General features: G+C 39.7%; 1 protein-coding gene across 4 annotated transcripts in view; it reads left to right on the top strand.

Annotated features, from left to right (window-relative positions):
* KANSL3 (KAT8 regulatory NSL complex subunit 3) overlaps positions 1-19,040 on the top strand; it is a 2,067,031-nt gene that overhangs the window by 603,168 nt on the left and 1,444,823 nt on the right. For all 4 annotated transcript variants that reach the window (XM_044084373.1, XM_044084371.1, XM_044084372.1 and 1 more), the window contains exon 8: positions 3,757-3,858. In XM_044084373.1, the coding sequence (XP_043940308.1) occupies positions 3,757-3,858 (102 nt within the window). The remainder of the gene's footprint in view (positions 1-3,756; positions 3,859-19,040) is intronic.

Raw genomic sequence — 19,040 nt, 5'->3', positions numbered from 1 at the left:
GTGGGTTCGGTCAGTGAGCCAGTTGGCAACCCATCTTGTGACATAAGGATGTATACCTAGTTTAGTGAGTTTGTCTATAATTCCAGAGTGGGGGATGGTGTTGAAAGCCTTGGTGAGATCCAGATAGGCTGTGTGTACCACCTTACCCTCATCTACAGCTTTGGTGACCGCTTCAAAGAAGTCTATCAGGTTTAGGAGACATGATCTGCCTTTTACAAACCCAAACTGGGTAGGGTCCAGAGTTTGGAGATTACCAATGTCATTGTTTATAAGTTCCATGATGATACGCTCCATAGCCTTGCAGACCAGGCTCGTCAGGCTAATGGGGCGGTAGTTCCCGGGGTCTGTGTTGGCTCCCCCTTTGTGGAGTGGGATAACCGTTGCTGTGCACCGTTCAATGGGCACAAAGCCTGAGGTGATGCTATGAATGAACATGGTACTTAGGTGGGGTGCCAGTTCGTTCTGTAGTTCATGTAGAACGCAGCCTGGGATGTTGCCAGGTCCCATGGATGCTGTGTTCTTGGCTTTGGAGAGTGTGTTTTTTTACCTGTGCAGCCGTGATTACAGGTACTTTGCATTCTTCCGGTATAGAGATGGGCCCTTTAGGAGATGAGAGTGGGGTAAAGTTGGCACTGACCCTATCTGCCAGGATGTTGGCAATATCAGTTGGTTCTATATATTTAGTGCCATTGTGCTGTAACTCAGAGCAGATCTGAGTGTTTCTGTCTTTGTTTGGGCAAAAAAGCCCTGAAGTTGTTTACACTGTGATTGCTTATTTCCCTCCAAGGGGCTAGCCAGTCGGCAGTCGTAGTGTATGTACGGGAAGGAACCAGAACTTTTGGAAGACTGGCCAGTTATTGTTTTCTGAGCAGGATTCAACCCCAGTAGTTCAGGCCACTGCAGCAGTGAGGAGTATGAACACCTACTGTTATGGTAAGTGTAGCTTACACAACTGTACTTTCCTTCACATTGGGTGTTCAGATTCTGTGCCTGTGCTTAACCTTGGGAAAGTATTAATTCCTTAACACATCCAAATCTTCTCCAGTTTATATGAATCCTTTTATAACACTGAATAGAGTTTTAGAAAACTGGTACAGATGCATGACTTCTAAACTAACTTGAACAAGATTGATTTTACTTCCAAGTCCTTCTCTTTCTTGAAGGCCAGCTGGCTTTGAGGCAGCCACTTGAATATGCTGCTGGCATCCAAGATTCCATTGTTGAATTTACCATAGAGACGTGACTGGGCAGGACAAAAGAAAAACGACCAGAAGACGTGGATCTTCTAGGGAGATTATTTAAGACTGGGGCACAAATTCAGGCCTGCAAATGGCCAAGTAGTGCTTACTGTGAAGGTGAGAACTGTTTGTTCTGAGTAAGGCAAATATGAGAGTATTTACCAGTTGTTGGTTTGCCCTTGTAGTAGGATGTCCTTTGTATTCACTATTGCAGTACACCGTGAAGGTTTCTGGAGGATATTTTCTTTTTTGCATTTTTTGACTAGGTTGCCAGTGATACAAGGATTCGGGTTTGTAGTCATTTTTTTATTTTATTTTTTTTTAATGGGATTCATTGTGTGGCCAGTACCTTGTGTTATTCTGTACCTCATTTAGACTAGTAATCTCCTCATGATGCAGTCTGTACACTATGTAAGAAATGGCATGAATGACTAAAAGTAATGCTTTTTTTGTGAGCATACTTTATGTAAGTGGAATGCTGTTTTGAGAGATTGTTAATGTAGCTGCCAAGTGTGCTTTTTTTGGCCGTACAAAAATGTGTTATTAATGGCTTGCCTTTTAAGATGATATCTTAGTTGTGGGGAAATCTGTTTAAGCGTAATGAAGTTCTAAGCGTGGTGCAACTGAATACTGATGGTGAGCTCTTATTATTTGCCTTCTCTGTCTTGCTGGTGATAAACAGTCCTCAGAAGTAAGAAGGATGCACATATTATAGAGGTGTGCCAGGGCCCAACATCCTTTTTTTTTTTTTTTTTTTTTTTTTTAAATCTACATGTTTCATTTTGCAGCAGTGCAATAAAAGCTAGAGGTAGGAAAGGAGAATCAGTGAACAAAATGATAAAGTAAAAGCATTTAACTGTATTTTACAGAAACAAATTAGAGAGTCAGGAAAGAAGGGCAACATTTATCAGCAGTTAGGCACATGTTATTTAAACAAGGGATGAATTGATTCGTCACAAGGGACAGAGCTGCTTTTGTAAAGTATGTGGTAAAGTGCATGTTTGCTAACCTACTGCTCTGAACATTTTGTGGTAATATTGGGTTTCATTCTTTGTTGTGGCAGAGCACTTTAGAGATCATTAATACTACTTGAGGAATCTGCCTGCCGTAGAGGCACACTGCAGTGGAACTCTGACTGCAACCCTAGGAACCAGAGTTGATTAGCAAACCTGGCAATGAAGGAGCCAAGTGAGTAGGGAGAGGAGTGAGGAAGCGTAGTCTCCTCACTTTCCCAAGGGAGAGAGAAAGGATTTACATTCTTAGGAACACTCTAGGTAGGTACAGTCTCCCTAGTGGAAATCAGGGAAAAAACACCTCCTGTGTTTCATGGGGATGATCAGTGCTGCTTGAAGGAAATACTTCTTGCTGAAGTGAGGGGATGTTCTTCATGGTCAGTTCATTGCACGCCCCCTCCTTAGCACTTTGCTGAATATTTGTGTGGATTAAGTCCTATAAAAAACCATGAGCTACCCCTGATGTCTTTCTGAGTGATACCCTCTCCTGGTTGACCTTCCCTCCAGTAATGACAGACATATCAACCAGTCAGCTGTGAGGGGGCTGAAGATCAACAGGCTGTGGGCGCAAAAAGAAATTACTACTTAAAGAGCCCTCTGCATTCCATCTGCTGTGACCTTATATTTTTATAATTGCTTAATAATTCTGTATCGGGCAGTACAGTGGTGCAGCGGTTAACGTTGTCACCTCACAGCAAGAGGTTCTCCGGTTCGATTCTCGGCTGGGGTGCCTTCTGTGTGGAGTTTGCATGTTCTCCCTGTGTTCGCGTGGGTTTCCTCCGGGTACTCCGGTTTCCTCCCACATTCCAAAGACATGCATCTGGAGCATTTCTCCCCGGGCCTCCGCTGAAAACAGGCTCTGTGAAACCTAGCCGGACATTCCCGGTCAACAAATGTTAAATAAATAAATAAATAAAATAAAAGTATTTGTAAATTGTGTAGTAACACGTAAGTAGACCGCTGTTATGAAAGTAGCACTCGAGTGTACTTATTTTATTAAGAAGTACTGATAATGTTGTAACTGCTTTGCTATTAATCCGACGTAAATCATAGTGCTTAAGTTGCTTTGAATATGCCAACAGAAGTGTCAGGGTTATGCATTTACTATGCCCATTCTGCTGTTAATGTTAAGCATGTGATAGCTGTTGTACACCTGCTAAATCTCTGGATGAGATATGAGCAGTTACACTTGTAATTCATCTTATTTTTAACTTTAACAAAAATGTGTGGAAGAACCCCTGTCAGGTACTGAAACCCAATGGTTCCATGAGAACCTAGTTTAAAATCAATACCATAGAAAAACAGTAAATTTGAATATTATTAAAGGACGAGAAAGTGGTCTGTAAGTGTGTTTAAGTAGTTGTTTTTTTCTTTGCAGGAGAAAGTTGAATTGTTACTGAAAAGATTTTAGAAAATTGCACGTAATGTCACTGTTTTCATAGTAATATTTTAGATTACTATTTACTGCCTTGAAGGTGAATTCTAACATGCTTTGCTTTTAATAGGTAATCCCTATTGCCACGCATCTTGTAAACAATGGGAATGGAGTGAGTCTGTCTCAGTGCCTCGAACATATGATTGCTGCAGTCAGGAGCAAAGTTCTTGAGGTAAGAATTTGGTTAACCTTGTCTTTGCAGTTTAGGTGAACCAATGAAGTAAAAAAGGGCATTTTAAATGAATGCAGCAGATCAGTAAGTTCTATAGCCAAAATTAAAACGATGAAGGGTTTAGACATTAGGTGTGTTAAGAGGACATTCCTCACATAGGTAGTGAAAACACAGTGGAGACAGACTTGATAAGCACCATAAATCAAGAGATGGTGGTATCAAGATAAGATCTGAGATAAGTCTGAAAATATGAAATGACAGAAAAGGTGATGGCATGTTGAGTAGGGCAGTGTTGGGTAGGGGGAACATAGATGGGAGAAGGTTAAGAAATTGTGCTGATGATAGTGTGAGAAACAAAACTCCTAAGTGATAGTAATGGTGAAACCTAAGTATGATATGAGCATGAAGGATGACTCCAGGAGTATTGTCAAAGACAAGGCCAGAGATGGGGAAATGTAAGGCAAGGGATGGCAAGAAAGATGGTATTAATTGAGCAGCTACTGTATTTGTATTAGAGGGTTTTATTGCAGTATTAAGAAAGGAAGGAAGAAAAGACGAATGGTTTATTTTGGATGAAATTAGTACAAGATCTGACAGTGGGCATAACAAAACAAGCCCTGTGAAAAAAAGGTCAGTAATTGTGGGGTATGTGACCATAATTTTGAAGGTAGGTGATCTTGACGTGGTGAAGCAAGGACTAATGAAGTTGTGAAAACACTGCAGAACGTTAAGAAGCTGAGTGGGCTTTTCAGAGTATGCTGCCATTTTCATGTGCAGAAAAGGCAAAGAAAACAAGAATCCAGAAATTTAATAAGTGACGAGTGATTGCGGCAACAGGTTGAATTACAGCATACCAAATGGTTGTGACATACACAGGAGTATCGGAGATTAGGAACCTATCACTAGATTGGCAACTTCAGTGAAAATGTTTCACCAAAAGCAGTTACACAGAAATTGGGGAATTCCCTTTTTGCTACTGTTGTGCAATTTGGAGTGAGTGTGTTTAAGTTGGGGATATAGGGGGTTGACTCCCCCTACAAAAAAAGATTTCCTTTGAGTTTCACCAAACGTGCTTTGGGTAAAATATTTTCAGAGCTTTTGCTGTTGGAGAAAAAGGTGTAAATCTGTCAACATGACTGTCAAGAAATTTTGCTTCATAATTTGTCTTCTGGGTGATATGAGTAAGGTGCTGAGATATGGAATAGGAAAGCTATTTAAAAAATTGTTTAAACTGAACTGGAACAGGAGAGTGAGTGAAAAAAAATCACTGACAAACATGGTCTTTGTATGATCACTGTTGCACCAGCATTGATGGCATATGGGAAACAGCTGCAGGCAATTGCTGCCTGACTAGCTAGATTACCAGAAGTCCATGGATGTGGCACAAGCTTGTCCCTCCTTATTGCTGAAAATATGTATGCATCCCATAACAGCCCATGACACCTACAACCCCCCCCCCCCCAAGGCATATATTAAATTTTGCAGAGAAAGTTTGCATCTTCTTATTCTTGTTAGTGTTGTCTGGCTTCCAATTTACACAGCTATCTTTGAAAGCTGAAAGCTTAGTTGGAAAGTCGTATTAATTTTTGGAGTTTTTTTAATAAGTCTTATTTGCTGATGAACAGTTCCTGGGAAACCCTTTTTCTGGTTCCACATGCCTCATATTGCTTGAAAGGCTTTTGTGAGTGCTGGCATCAGATGCAATATAAACATTTGAATTCTAAATGATTGTTTTGCTTAGAAGAATCCCTTCTTGAAGTAGATTTCAAGACATCCAGACTTGGGTAGGTGTCACTCGGACAAATCCATTGAAATAGAGAGGTCTCCCTTTATCTCTGTCTAGGACAGAAAAAGGGAGAGGATTTCAATCAAGTTTGAGTTGGAGATGCCATACACTGGTTTTGGAAAATCTTTACTAGGGAAAAAATCTATAGAAGGAGCACAAGCGAAAAAAGAAATGAGTGAGAGAGAACCTCAAAGAATATCATGACCTCCCATCTCCCAGTGCCTAATAGTCCAGGGGGACACTGAATATGGTAAGGTGGAGTCACAACTCCCCTGGTCTCATTTTTTGTTTTAGCTGCAGACCTCTGTCTGGAGGTGGCTATATCAGTGACTTCCAACATATCCTCCTGGGCTGTTGTGGGCTTGATGGATTCAGGGTCTGCATTCTTTAAAACTGCTTACTGTGACGTCTGCTTAGAGGTAGTGGCTCCAGCAGATAAGAAAGTTACAGCAATTCTGACTCTTGACTATGCAGGAAACGTACCACAGGAAATGGTGAAAGAAGTCTCTTGTCAGTCCTCTAAGAAAGCCTGTCAAGCTGAGTCAGGGTCCTCACCTAGCTCTCCATCACCAAAAACTAGAATGTATGATCAGTGCACCTCCATCATAGTTTAGGCCAACAGGTGTTTGTCCTCTGGTATGTGTCTTCCCCATAATGTACTAAGGCTTTCCTTTGAAGAGTTTCAAGAAGTTTGTGGAAGAGTGCAGAGCTCACAGATGGTTCATTCATAGCCCATCTCCTCAGGCTGCCAGTTGAGTAAGTAAAAAAAAAAAAAAAAAAAGAGTTTTTTCCCCCCAAGAACACCAGATTCTTATTGATAAGATAAGTGTGATTTAAGCCTGTACTTCCCAGATGTCCAGCCCTCGGAATACAGCTCAGGAGATGAGGATATTTCATCAGGCTCTCTGCCTGGTGGTGCTTTTTGAGGAGGCCTTCAGGTCCAGGGTGAGCATTTTAAATGAGAGTCCCATAAACTGTCATAGTAAAAATAAAAATTAAAAAAGTACCTTGTCCTTTTAGGTCTGGGATGAGAGAAAAAAATGGAGCTGTATAATTAGTTAGCAGGGAAGTCTCTAAGAACAGATGGTATTCTTGTTTGAATTATGAGGGGAAAAAGTGATAAAGATCTGGAAGGTTTTGTTTAGCAATATGTTAAAAGTAGGAACAGTACCAGCATCTTAGTAGACAGCTGTCATTGCGGTATTTCCTCTTAGAGAGTTATGATCTCTCAGATCTGGATTCACACAGACAGATTTCAATTTTAAACCATGATTGCAAAGTATTTGTTTGTACTAGCTAAGAAAATTGCAAATATGTAATCAGAATTTGTAGCTGTGTATAGAAGTGTCAAACTCCTGTTACACTACATGAAAGCTCTGGAGAGGGTGACTAGTAAACCAGTATGCAGTGCAGTAGAAAGTAAGATGGGAGATGAGCAGTTCAGAGTTGGATCAAAATGCAGAACAACTGATCTAATGTGTGCAGTGAGACAGATAGCTGAGAAATGAGTACGATTGGGCATTCTTACACTTGGAGAAAGCATATGGCAGGGTCACAAGAAAGCTGATTTGGGCAGTCCTACAGTGGTTCAAAGTCTCAGAAACATTGGTAGAATTAGTACAGACTATGCACAAGGACCCAATGGCACAAGTATGAACAGTTTTCAGACTCATATAGGGATTACGAGTGGGAGTGGATGTGCACCAAGGCTCAGCACTGAGCCCACTACTGTTCATATTTGTGATGGACTACTTTAGCAGACATGTCAAAGGGGCCTTTCAACAAAGCTATGTAATGCAGACAATGTGGCATTACAGACAGACTCTGAACAAGAACTTCAACAAATGATAGGAGAGTTGAATGCAAAACTGAAGGCACACAGGATTTAACTGAGTACATGTAAGACAGATGTAATGGCAGAAAATGGGGGCAATCCAAAGATGAGGACTATGATATAAAGGAAAGTAGTGGAACAGGTTAACAGTATGTGGGAGGAATGGTTGAGGAGGTGGAGAAGGGAGCCTAAATGAGGAGATCAAAGCTAGAATCAGAGGGACTGCAGCCAACTGGCACAGTATTAGGCAGGGTGTAGAAAACAATGAAACATCCAGTACTGCTGAATGGTGCAGACACCTGGGCAGTGAAAGCACAGCAGTTGATGAAGCTAGTGGTGATGGAGATGAAATGCTTGACATAGGTGGTGGGATGCATACTGGGTCAGAAGAAGAAATGAGGACATCAGAGCGGGAAAAAGGTCAAAGAGAATAGGTTATGGTGGTTTGGGCACATATGTAGGAATTCAGAAGGCAATGGTGGTGAAGAAGCTTTGGGATAGATGAGAAGAAGGCAAGAGGAAACAAGGGCATCCAGCAAAAAGATTGATTCAGGCATGGCTACTGAAGAAGATAGGAGAGTGGCTGTGAATTGAGAGAGATGGCGATAGTTGATACAACATCCCTGTATTTAAAAAAAAATGGGAAAATGGAGGTTTGATTACATTCATTCACAGGGAAGCAGAGTATAAGAAAATGCTGCTACTGAGAGTGTATCTTGATGAAAATGCAGAAGTCTTAAGAATGAGAAGGTATTTGATAGAATCAGGTGGAATTTTGTGATTAGAACAATGGAAGCATTTGCATTCCCTGATAGAATAATAGAGTTAATTAGAAGTATATGTTAAAGGTCAGAGATAAGGATTAAAGTGGGAGAGTTCCTCTGTTGACAAGCTATGTATGAACACATGAACCTGGCAGGAGTGTCCTCTTTCCCTTTTATTATTTACTTTACACTTAGAGCCATTGGGAAGGAGAATAAGGGACCCACAAATTCAGGGAAATAATTGGTATGGTAATTTAGAAAAGATAACTCTGTTTACAAATTATATTAATATGCCTTTGATAAACTTAGAAAAGGACATTTAAGTGCTGAGGAATATTTTGAGACATTTTCAAGTCTTTCTGAGATATGAAATAAAGATGAAGCAAAGGTTATATCTGTAAACTATGTACCAACACATGGATAGGTTCAGCAATATCCATATCTATGGGAACACAATAAGATGAAGCATGTAGGTGTAGGGATTAAAAATGATTGTATTATAGCAAACAGTGATTTGTTAGAAGAGACGAAATAAAAGATAGTACAAAAATTGAGAGGCTGAAAGTTCTTGATTATGGATATGAGTAATAAGATACAAGCAGCGAAAACACTTTTTTTATTAACCAGTTGAGAAATGTCTTGCAAGATATTGGTACCCCACCTTTTAAAATGCTATTAAATAAATCCTTCCAGATTTTTATCACTTTCTTCCCTCTCATCTTCTGTCTTTCTACAGGAATAACATCTGTTCCTGTAGACTTGCATGTTGGTTAATTATACAGCATGATTTTATCTCATCTCTTCCTCTCCTGGCTTAATAATTGTTGAGCTTCCTCTTTAATTTTCTTGTCATAAGCTCCCTATGTTTGTAGACAACTGTTTTGTATTTTCTGTTGCCTAAATTCTCGTGCTAAAAGTTTTTGTGAGTTACTATAAAAAAAAAATAAAAAAAAACTTGATTTACAGCTTCCTTTCTAAACTCATGTATATTATCCAAATACTTCCTTATTTCAGTTTAGGGCTGTGCTGTTGCTTCTCTTCTTGTTTTGTCAAATTCCCCTTATTCTGCAATACTTCAATCTTTGTTCCCTCTAATTCCCATCTGTTTCCCCTATATCCTTCTCTTGTACTTCTATCTTGTTTTTAAATTCCATTTTAGTTTTATCCCACTCTCTTGCTATCAGTTCTGATAAAAAAATCTAAATCTAATAATTCTCAAATTATTTTACTACCTATTCCTTAAATTCATTTTTTAAACAGGGAAGTAAGAAAGAGGTAGTGTCTCATTTTTACTTTATTACCATTCACCTTTGTTTTTATTTCATATCATGCACTGGTAACATTTGTTGTTAGATGTGTGTCATTGCTTTCAAGTAAATATGCATGCTCATCTGAAGTATAATTTATAGCCAGCCTAGCCCAATTATTGTATCTTAGAGAATAATTTGTTTTATCTGAGTTCCTTCACATTTTCCCTACCAAGTACTCATAAATTTCTTTGGAACTTTATCCTCTTTTGTTTCATTTTCCCTTCTAGATCCCTCTGCTATATCTTAATTATTATAAAACATTCCATTCCATAACCATAAATAATAACCCCTACTGAAAGTTGATTATTTCTCCCAAAAAGTTTTGGTACAATACAAGTACATGCCAGGATAATCTTCCTCCCCTTCCAGCAACCCCATACTACTGGAAATGTACCATTATTGGCTTTTTACGTATCTGTGTCTGTTATAAGCACATCTGTCAAGAAGCACTATTATCCCTGTTTTCCTTTGTACCTGTTATTCTGCTGAATATCCATCCCGAAATCCTTTCTTTGTGAAATTCACATGGTCATTTTTCTCCAAATGTATCTCGTGTAGCATTGCTGTTTGCACCTGAATTTCTGAATATCATTTCAATACTCTCTGCTTTATGTCTATACCTGTAAGGTAATGTACATTCCATTGTGATATGGACAGAGTAGCCATTATGATGGAAAATCATTTCTCCCTTCTGTTAGACATAACTGTTGTTTTGAAAGTGTATTTCCAACCTTTAGGTTGTATGTGTACTTCCAACTTTTAGCTCTGGCAGGATGATCTCTTAGCATTCATTTGCTACTTCTCGTATCCATTTGAACATATATTACACGTTTTTAAGATTTTTTTACTTCATACATATTTCTGAAACAAACTACTGTATCCCTCCGGATAGGAGCAGTTACCCTAAACTGACATCTGCATCTACAGACATTACTGTTTTCTTGATTTAAGTTTGCCTATGCTGAAATACATATCACAAATCTGTTTTCTCACTTACACTGATTTCTGTCCTTTTCTTATCCATTTTCCCCTTCCCAGATGTTAAAAAAAGCTTGCATGCTTTCAGTAAACATTAACTTTTAACCCCAAGAGAAGGTTCACTGGCTACCATCAACTATAGAAACTAAACTGTACACTGTTATAGTCATTGCATTAAAGTATGAAGGCTGCTGGGTAGGCAACTACTTGTATAAATTAATTGTCTACAGTTTCAGACTTCAATTACTGTTCACTAAATTGTTTGCCATTGTACTTTTAAGTTATAATCACACTATATCTGTTACATGTCGCTCAGCATGGAGTGCTCAGAGCTCTCATGATTAGTTGCTTGCACCTTTAGACATCTTTGTTTCCAAGAAAAAGCAGTTGGTAATGATGTAAAAACAGCTAAAATTTTGCAGGTGCATGTAACTAAGAATCATTGTAAATTTAACTTGGAACAAACTGTTAATATTTAATTGCCTGTACCTGCAGACTTTCTGTCAGTGAAAGCTTTTGCAAGAAAAGTACATTCCCCATGCTTGTCATCATTTTGTCTTATTTTTCAAGCCTGTTTGCTTAAAAAAACATTGTCTATAGTTTAAACCAAGGACATTAATCTGGGCATCCCACTCTTGTAAAACAGAATGACTACTTTTGTTGTACGTGTAATGTGATCAGTTTACTTTTACATCCTCCATTGTAGAAGCCCAGGATCACAAAATTATATTACTTTTAACTTGCTTCTTTCCATTCTTTCTTGGTGAATACATTACAAGTAAGAAAAATTACTTTCTTGCTTTGAAATCTGTAGCATGTGGAGCAGTCACTGATAAGACTCCCCTACCTCATATTTAAAGTACTCCTGGCTGCACCATTAAATGTTTTCTAAAATTATTATTAAAAATAACTTTTATTTATAGTTGCATCTACAGTCCTTTCAATGTCCTTCATTCACCAGTTTTAATACAGTTAACAAAATTCCAATCTTTCTCGGCTATTTACTGTTGCAAAGCCACTGAAATGGTAGATTTGCCAAAACATAATATCATACAGCTATTAAGTTTGATGTACAGATGGTTAAAGATTCTGGATTCAAACACATTATTAGAAGAATGTCAATACAGAGTATCTCAGTATAGAAAGAGTTTCAACTTTATGCAAAGATACAAACCCTTTTATGTTTTCTAAAATAGAAAATCAAATACAAGGTTCAAAGGTTTCCTAACTGTGGTAAAAGTCATACATACATTTTCAAGGTAAAAGAAGTAAACAGATACAGATTAGCGGGTAACATAAAACATTTCTCATGTTATCTTGACATGGTATATGTGCTCACATTCATCAAGCTTATCTCCAAATGTGTTCCATGCAAGTGTATGTTCCATGAAGTACAGGGTACATACATATTTTTCAAGGTTGCATGATATGACAAAACATTTACCACTTGCTTGCTAAGCTGTAATGAACTGTAACAAAAGTAATGTAAAAACACTGCAGTAGTTGTAAGCTAACAGTTTTATAAAACAGACAATAAAGAAATATATATCCACTGTACCATGTTTCACATATCTAATCCTATATCTTATGGGTTTGCTGCTTTACAGTCTCTCATTTAATCACTAGTTTCACAGTGTTCTTCTTCCTGATCATCTCCATCTGTCAACACCAGTCTCTTGTTCAAATACAGATTACTTCCGATTCTTCTAGTCAGCTCCTGTGTTTTTTTCTGCACTCAAGAATTTTCCTTTGGAACAATGGAAAAGGTTTAACTGGCAAAGTCTGTCCGTAGGCTTTGTTTGTCAGAAGAATGAGCAGCAAAGCTTCCTTCTACTTGCTGGCATCCTTGTTATTGGCTAAACTTCATTTCCTCCATAGCCTGTTCTGCATCTGAAAATGTCTGCGATCCTCCAGGGAAAAAATTTCTGCCAACAGCTGGAGAGCACAGCTTGAGTCTTACGACTGCCTGTCAACATTCCTTTATTGCTGGAATAAACTTACTTCTCTTCTTCCAGATGTACAGTGAATAATCATTTCAACAATCACTGTGCTGTCCCCAGTTTTTAATACCTTTCTTCCACAATTTTGTCAGGAGCAACTCTGTCTGCTGGTATGATTGAATCTTTACTAATATAGTCTTGGCTGGTTTCTCATGGCCATGTTTTGAGCATACATATCATGTGCCCACTCATTTAACAAATTCTGATATGGAACACCAGTTCAGTTGCTTATTTGTACTTTCATAGAATTAATACTCTCTGTTCTTTCTTGATTATTTGGTACAGCATAATATCCTCAGGTTTTGTCTGCAATGTCTTCTCACTCTACAGTATTTTGAAAGAGTTGTTCTTGAGAAGCCTCATGGTTAATTAACCTTTTCTTCATTTCAGCATCTGATTTTTTTTTTAGTTTCATCAGTTCATTTGAACAACTAATTAAAGCTTTTATTTTTTTCTCAAGCTTTTTGTTATTTAACTGAAAGTATTCCTTCAGTACATTTGATTTATTTTTTCCTACGTGTTACTGGAAGCCATCTCTTGTACCAGAGCTGAAACCTGAACTGCTTTTTTGCTGAACAGCTACATTGTCCAGAATTTTTCTTCTTTTCTGCCGTATTTCCTGTTACTTTTTCTAAATTTCTTCTTTGTTGGCATACAGGTAGCGTAATTACTTGCCACTAAGTAAATTTTCCCCAAATGAATGGCTTTAACTGGCATTTTTTTTACATTTGCATTTTTCACACTAGGAAAACTCTAATCGTTCATTTTGCAGCCATCTGAGAAGTAAGGCCCAACAGGTCATTGAAAGTTCTAAAACTCAAACATTGACTGTGTAGGCTGTGTTGCAATTCCTGGGTTCTTAGGCTGTACTGCAGGCATTTGCTCTCTTGATGCCTTCTTCATGTCTCTATTTCTGGGGATACACAGACAACGCCATTATGATTTAACTCCTTGCCTTTTTGTTTGTGTAAAAACTCTGGGCACATCTCACTTCATTGTAGGACCATGGATATTTGCCTATCCATGGATGGCTGCCTGAGGCACAATTCCAGGAAGAGATGTAGGGAGCAGCTGGTATATTGCAGACTGCCTCAGTAAACTAGGGTCCCTCCCTCAATGAACAGACATTGAACATATGCCCAGTCGGATGAGTGATGATCTTGTATGACAGCTCAGCAAGAGCTTACCTACGACGTATAAAAGGTGAGCCCTTTTGTCCCCTTTCTAGAACATGTCAAGGAAATTAATGGTGATAGCCAGGTAGTTAAAGCATTCTGGGTAGCATGGCATCCACACTACTCATGGTGCCATTAATCAGTCCTCATATAAGAAAACTTCCATCATACCTAAAAAATACCAGGGGCCAGCAGTTTGTCCTTGGAACATACCATTTCAATCCTACCTTCTATAAGGATGGAACTTGAGTGGTGGGTACAGCAAATTGGAAAGAATGAGGATATGCTTTTCAGATCACCTACCCAAACCAGACCTTAACTGCAAATGGCTGAAATATGGTATGGGGAGGACTTACCTTGAGCCTAAATGTGCGGGGTACTTGCAATCACAAGCAAGCAGAGCTGCACACAGTTTTAAATCATGGGAGTTGTGGAGGCTGTTAAAGCATTCAAGACAATCAGGCTTGGGACCATGGATTCCAACACAGGAGAACTGCATAGCAATCCAGTTGAGTAGGATATCAGCAAGTCTACATGAGGAAATTCTGGACAGGGACACATTTTTAGATCTCACAAACAGGTGAGTTGTACCACAGATAGACTTCTTTGCTTTTCCAAACAAGCAGTTGACAAAACTATGCTCTGGAGCTGAAAACTAGGCAAGCGTGGGCTGCTGATGCTTTGTCCCTAGACTGGATATGTATATTTCTAACTGTCTTCCCTTTCATACTCTTATTTTGTGGGGTAGATAAAAATTTGAAGGAAGAGAGGACAGAAGTGATCCTGATTGCCCCATTCTGGCCCAGGCAGCACTGAGTTATCTTCCGATGGGTCATTGGTGAAGTGATTACCTTACAAACATCAAAATACTTTTGTCCCCTCAGAGAGATTCTGACTCCAGGGATTCGGAGGAAGAGGAGAGAGAATTGGATGATAGATCAATGTGATGTCCTGTTCACTTTCCTGTGGCATGGACAGTGAAGGAACACTATAGCTTCTGACTCACTTCTAGAAGACCTGTCATTTGGAGAGCATCATTCTGTAATGGAAGAGCATTTTAAATGGCCTTAGCTTCTAAGAAGAGGGCCAAAGAGCTTCTGTGATTAGGACCTTCCTAAAACCAATAGCTGTTTCTGTATTAAGTGAAGATTTCCTGGATTAGGAGAATCTCTGTCTGTGTCTCCCTCTGTCTCTCTCAGATATGTTTGATGCTGTCTCCTTGAAGTCAGACTCCCAACCCCTTAATTCTCAAGAGGGCAGACTGGTTATATAGGGTTCGGGACAGTCACAAATTTCTTTATAAAAACCCTGTTAGAGACTTACATATAGTGTCACTGGAATCTGCTGGAGGAGCTAGACTGGCAATAGAGTGCAGCATTCTTCCTAATGTGTGGTCACTGCACTACCACAGCAACATCATAAAATGTCTGGGGCACTTCATCAAGTAGTTTGTGTAAGTGTTTAGTGGGAGTACACAATGAACTCACCAAAACTGCTTTCCTGAGATAGGTACAGACCTCACTCCATTTTGGGAGGGATGCATTGAGTTGTGGGTATAATGCTGTGGATGCATCACTTAGATCTGCAACTGTAGGTTGTATGTTAAGAAGGCATTCCAGGCTTGAGACCTCAGTCTCTGACCAGGGATGTAATGGCACAGCTCCTAAGTGCTGTATTAGACATAGAACTGTTATTAGAATCCCAAACATACCATGTACTTAAGTAATTGGAAGGATGAGATGAAGCCCACTGTATCTTTTACATATGTTCCATCCTCTCCTTTTTAAGTACTGTCTGAATTATCCATCTAAACAAGGGCCTTTTTAATGGAGACTGGGCAAGTAAAAAAGACAAATTAAGGAAGGCTAGTCAAAAGAATGGTGGCAGCAAAAAAAGGGAGCTAGGGGACCCTCAGGGTGATTCATCCAGCAGTGGAGCATCTGTGACTACACCACCAACCTCTCTCATCCCCAGAACCCTCACCTGAGTCATTATCGTGTCCCAGTTCCGCACACCTCTCCCCTCAGCTGGCTTGCTGTTTTCAGCATTGGTGCAGCATAAACACATACCAGTGAGCTTTGAATATAGTCTCAAGTCAGGGACTACAAGCTGCTGTTTCTTATAGTGCTAAAAAAGAGAGGTGCTGTCCTACAACCAAAGGACCATAAACATCTACTGGGGCCTATTCTTATATAATTTGTTTATACATTGCTGATTGGGTTAGCCCCATTTAATCAGTGGCCTCTTTTTGGGGGAGAACTGAGGTGCTATTCATACTGGTGGGGGAAATTTGGCTAGGATACTGGGGAGTTTCTCTCTACTCTCTTTGGTAAGTGTCATGGAATGTTTTATATCCACTTGAGCTTCCACCAACTTAGGCAGAGGAAGTCTCAGTTTAAAATTTCATCCAAAGGATGGCATACTGTGGAGTGCAGCACCTCCCCCTTAAGCTAAACTACAGTGTCAATATGAGAAAATTAATCCATCTTCCTGGTGTGGGAATAGAATCTGCAGCCTTCTCCACCGAAGGTGAGTATTCCTCCTGTTGAGTTACTGAGATTGCTAAAGGAAATGATTTTACTCAGGATTGTTCCTTGTCCCAAGAAAAGACAAATCCTTTGAACTTATCAAAGCTAAACAAGTTCTTAAGCTTATCAGAATTCAAAATTTTATGTTGACAAGCATTTTTTTCTTCTTTTAAGCCTTCACCTGGGCTTAATTAAGACCTCAGGGATACCCATCTATGTATCTCCATATTATAGTATGGGTAGGTCTTAAGATTTGTGACAAGGGGATCCCATTTCGATCTCAATTTCTTGCACTTTAGGTTTAGCTACTGTGCCCTGGGTGTTAATAAAATTAGCTCCTTGCAGAGCCAGGGGTATTCATATATACCTATACCTGGATGACTGCAAGATCCATGCCCATGTCTTAAAGAAGAGATATATATAGGGCCTTAGAGGACAAACATCAATACCTGAACAGGCTGTGATTCACCCTGAACATGTAAAAATTCAACTGTGTGCTTGCTAGATAATGTTTTTTCAATGTTTCATCAGATGCTAGTCAGTGCCAGACATTCAGCCCAGTGGAGAAAGTCTGGTCCCAGACTATCATATTCTACATTACAGGTGAAAGTCTGAAATGGACAGGAAGACTTGCTGTGAGTATTTTGGGACACATGGGCTTCACAATTCTGATGGTTACCATAACCAAGCTTCAGATGAAAAAACTGCAGTCCTTCAAGAAATTTTGGGACTAGCAAGTTTATGTACTCATTGGGACACTCTTGATACCAGAAGTAGCCCTTGTCAAGAGGGAACTAAATTGGTGGCAAACACAGATTAGAATGAACAAAGCTATGTGCTTCAAACTGCCAGTCTCCCACTCAGACCCTGACTATGTCTGCATTACATCTGGCTTGGGGAGGCCCCACTTTGATCTTAAGATGTATGGCTGTTGGACTTGGCAATAAGGTGTGTTGCACATCAACATAAAATAGAAACTGTCTGTTATTTATGCTTTGAAAACATTCAGGTCTGTAGGAGTGCCTGGAACATTGAGGGTGATGACTGACAAGTAGTGATGTGACACTTTAATAAAGGGGGGAGCACACTGGCGAATTTAGAAGCTAGCCACACAGTTCTGGGAACAAACACCTATATATAATTTTAGTTTATGGGTGACTTGGCAGACCATATGAGCAGGACCTCTGCAGATCAATATGAATGGATACTGCATAGAAGTATCTTTCTAGAAATCACCACCAAGTGGGGTGTTCTAGAAGCAGACCTCTTTGCTTCTCCCTATAACAGACAATTAAGGGAAGTACTGCTCTTGAGCACAACCCAAAAATGCTTGGGCAGTAGATGCATTCTCTCTGGAATGGAGTAGTTGTTTCTGCATGCTTTGTTTCCATTTACTTTGCTTTCCAAGAGTCAGTGAAAAATCAAGGAGGGCAGACTAGAAATTCTGTTGATTTCACCCTTCTAGCCAAGGCAGCATTTGATCTACCACCTTCTCTAAATGGCAAGGGAGATTCCTTATATCCTCCCACAAAATTTGAACCTTCTAGCATACTGCAGGGGGTTATCTAATCAGGGCCTACCTGTCCACTGTGAGACTTATAGTTTGGCGGTTATGATCCTAATTTATTTTGGTCAAATTTGTCAGAAGGGCATGCTGGAAATCATGAGGGAAGCTAGGAGGCCAAGTACAGGAAAATCATAGCTAGTCAAGTGAAAAAGGTTTTTACTCGGATGATAACGGATGATCCTGTATGCCAAACAGTGGGATGTAGCTATAGTACTTTAGTATCTCATTGACCTTTTCGGTTTACTATCAGTTAAATGACTATAACAATGCCAAAATGGCATGTTTGCGAACCGGAATGTCTGTTTTCAAGATGTTGAACATTCAAAATGTTGATCGGACGTTTAGAAAATGTCAAAGTAGACATTTTCGATCTCTGAGTGTGTTCATAGGTAGGTACTAGGCTATCAGCCCAAGGGCCTACGTAAGCCTAACCAACAAGGTTCCCTGGCTTACGCCACCCAAGAAAGTTATTTTCCTGTGCCACTGTCGAGCAGAGGCACAGAAGTGATCCCCAGGGTGTATTTCCAATTTCCCATCCACTCATCAAGATTTTTCTTGAAGAATGGTAGTGAAGCACTTTGCTTGACATAGATGGGTAGCCTTTGCCAGAGTTTGGGAAGTTTCTGGGACAGGAATCTATCCCTCCAGCATGTCCTGTTTATTGTGGTGACAAGGTTTAGGTCCCTAGAGCGTGTAGCTGGGAGGGATTGGGATTTCTTTAGGTGCAGCATGTCCAACAGCTCTGGGTTTGACATAGCTTTATATGTTAGGCAGAGATCACCTCGGAGTAGGTGATATGCTATGGAGTAAAGCTGGAGTTTTTTGAGGCGGTCAGTGTAGGGCATTTGTTTGAGGCCAGTAATCCTCTTTGTTGAGGTACTTCTGTGGCCTTTCAGCTGCTGCAGATGTCTTGTGAGACACATTCCAAAAGGGACATTGTACTCTATAATGGGTCTAATGAGTGTCGAGTAGAGGGGAACAATGACCTCTTTTTTTCCTGGATAAGAACCCTTTTATGATGAGCTGTGCCACGTAGAAGGACTTCCTGACTACTGTGGCGATGTGACTATCAAAGAAGAGACTACTGTCCACTTGGGTCCCAAGGTCTCTTATCACACGTTCGGTGTTAAGTAGATTGCTGCCTATATGGTAGTTCATGGGTACAGAGTTTTTACCAAAGGGGATGACACCACTTTTTGGCATTGAGCTTGAGGCCATGGCTCAGACACCAGGCATCTCT

Source organism: Protopterus annectens, chromosome 9.part0 (genome assembly GCF_019279795.1).
Source record: "Protopterus annectens isolate FY-2018-M chromosome 9.part0, PAN1.0, whole genome shotgun sequence".
Taxonomy (NCBI): Eukaryota; Metazoa; Chordata; order Ceratodontiformes; family Protopteridae; genus Protopterus; species Protopterus annectens.
Note: the sequence above shows the minus strand (reverse complement) of the source record. Positions and strands in the feature narration are given on the sequence as shown.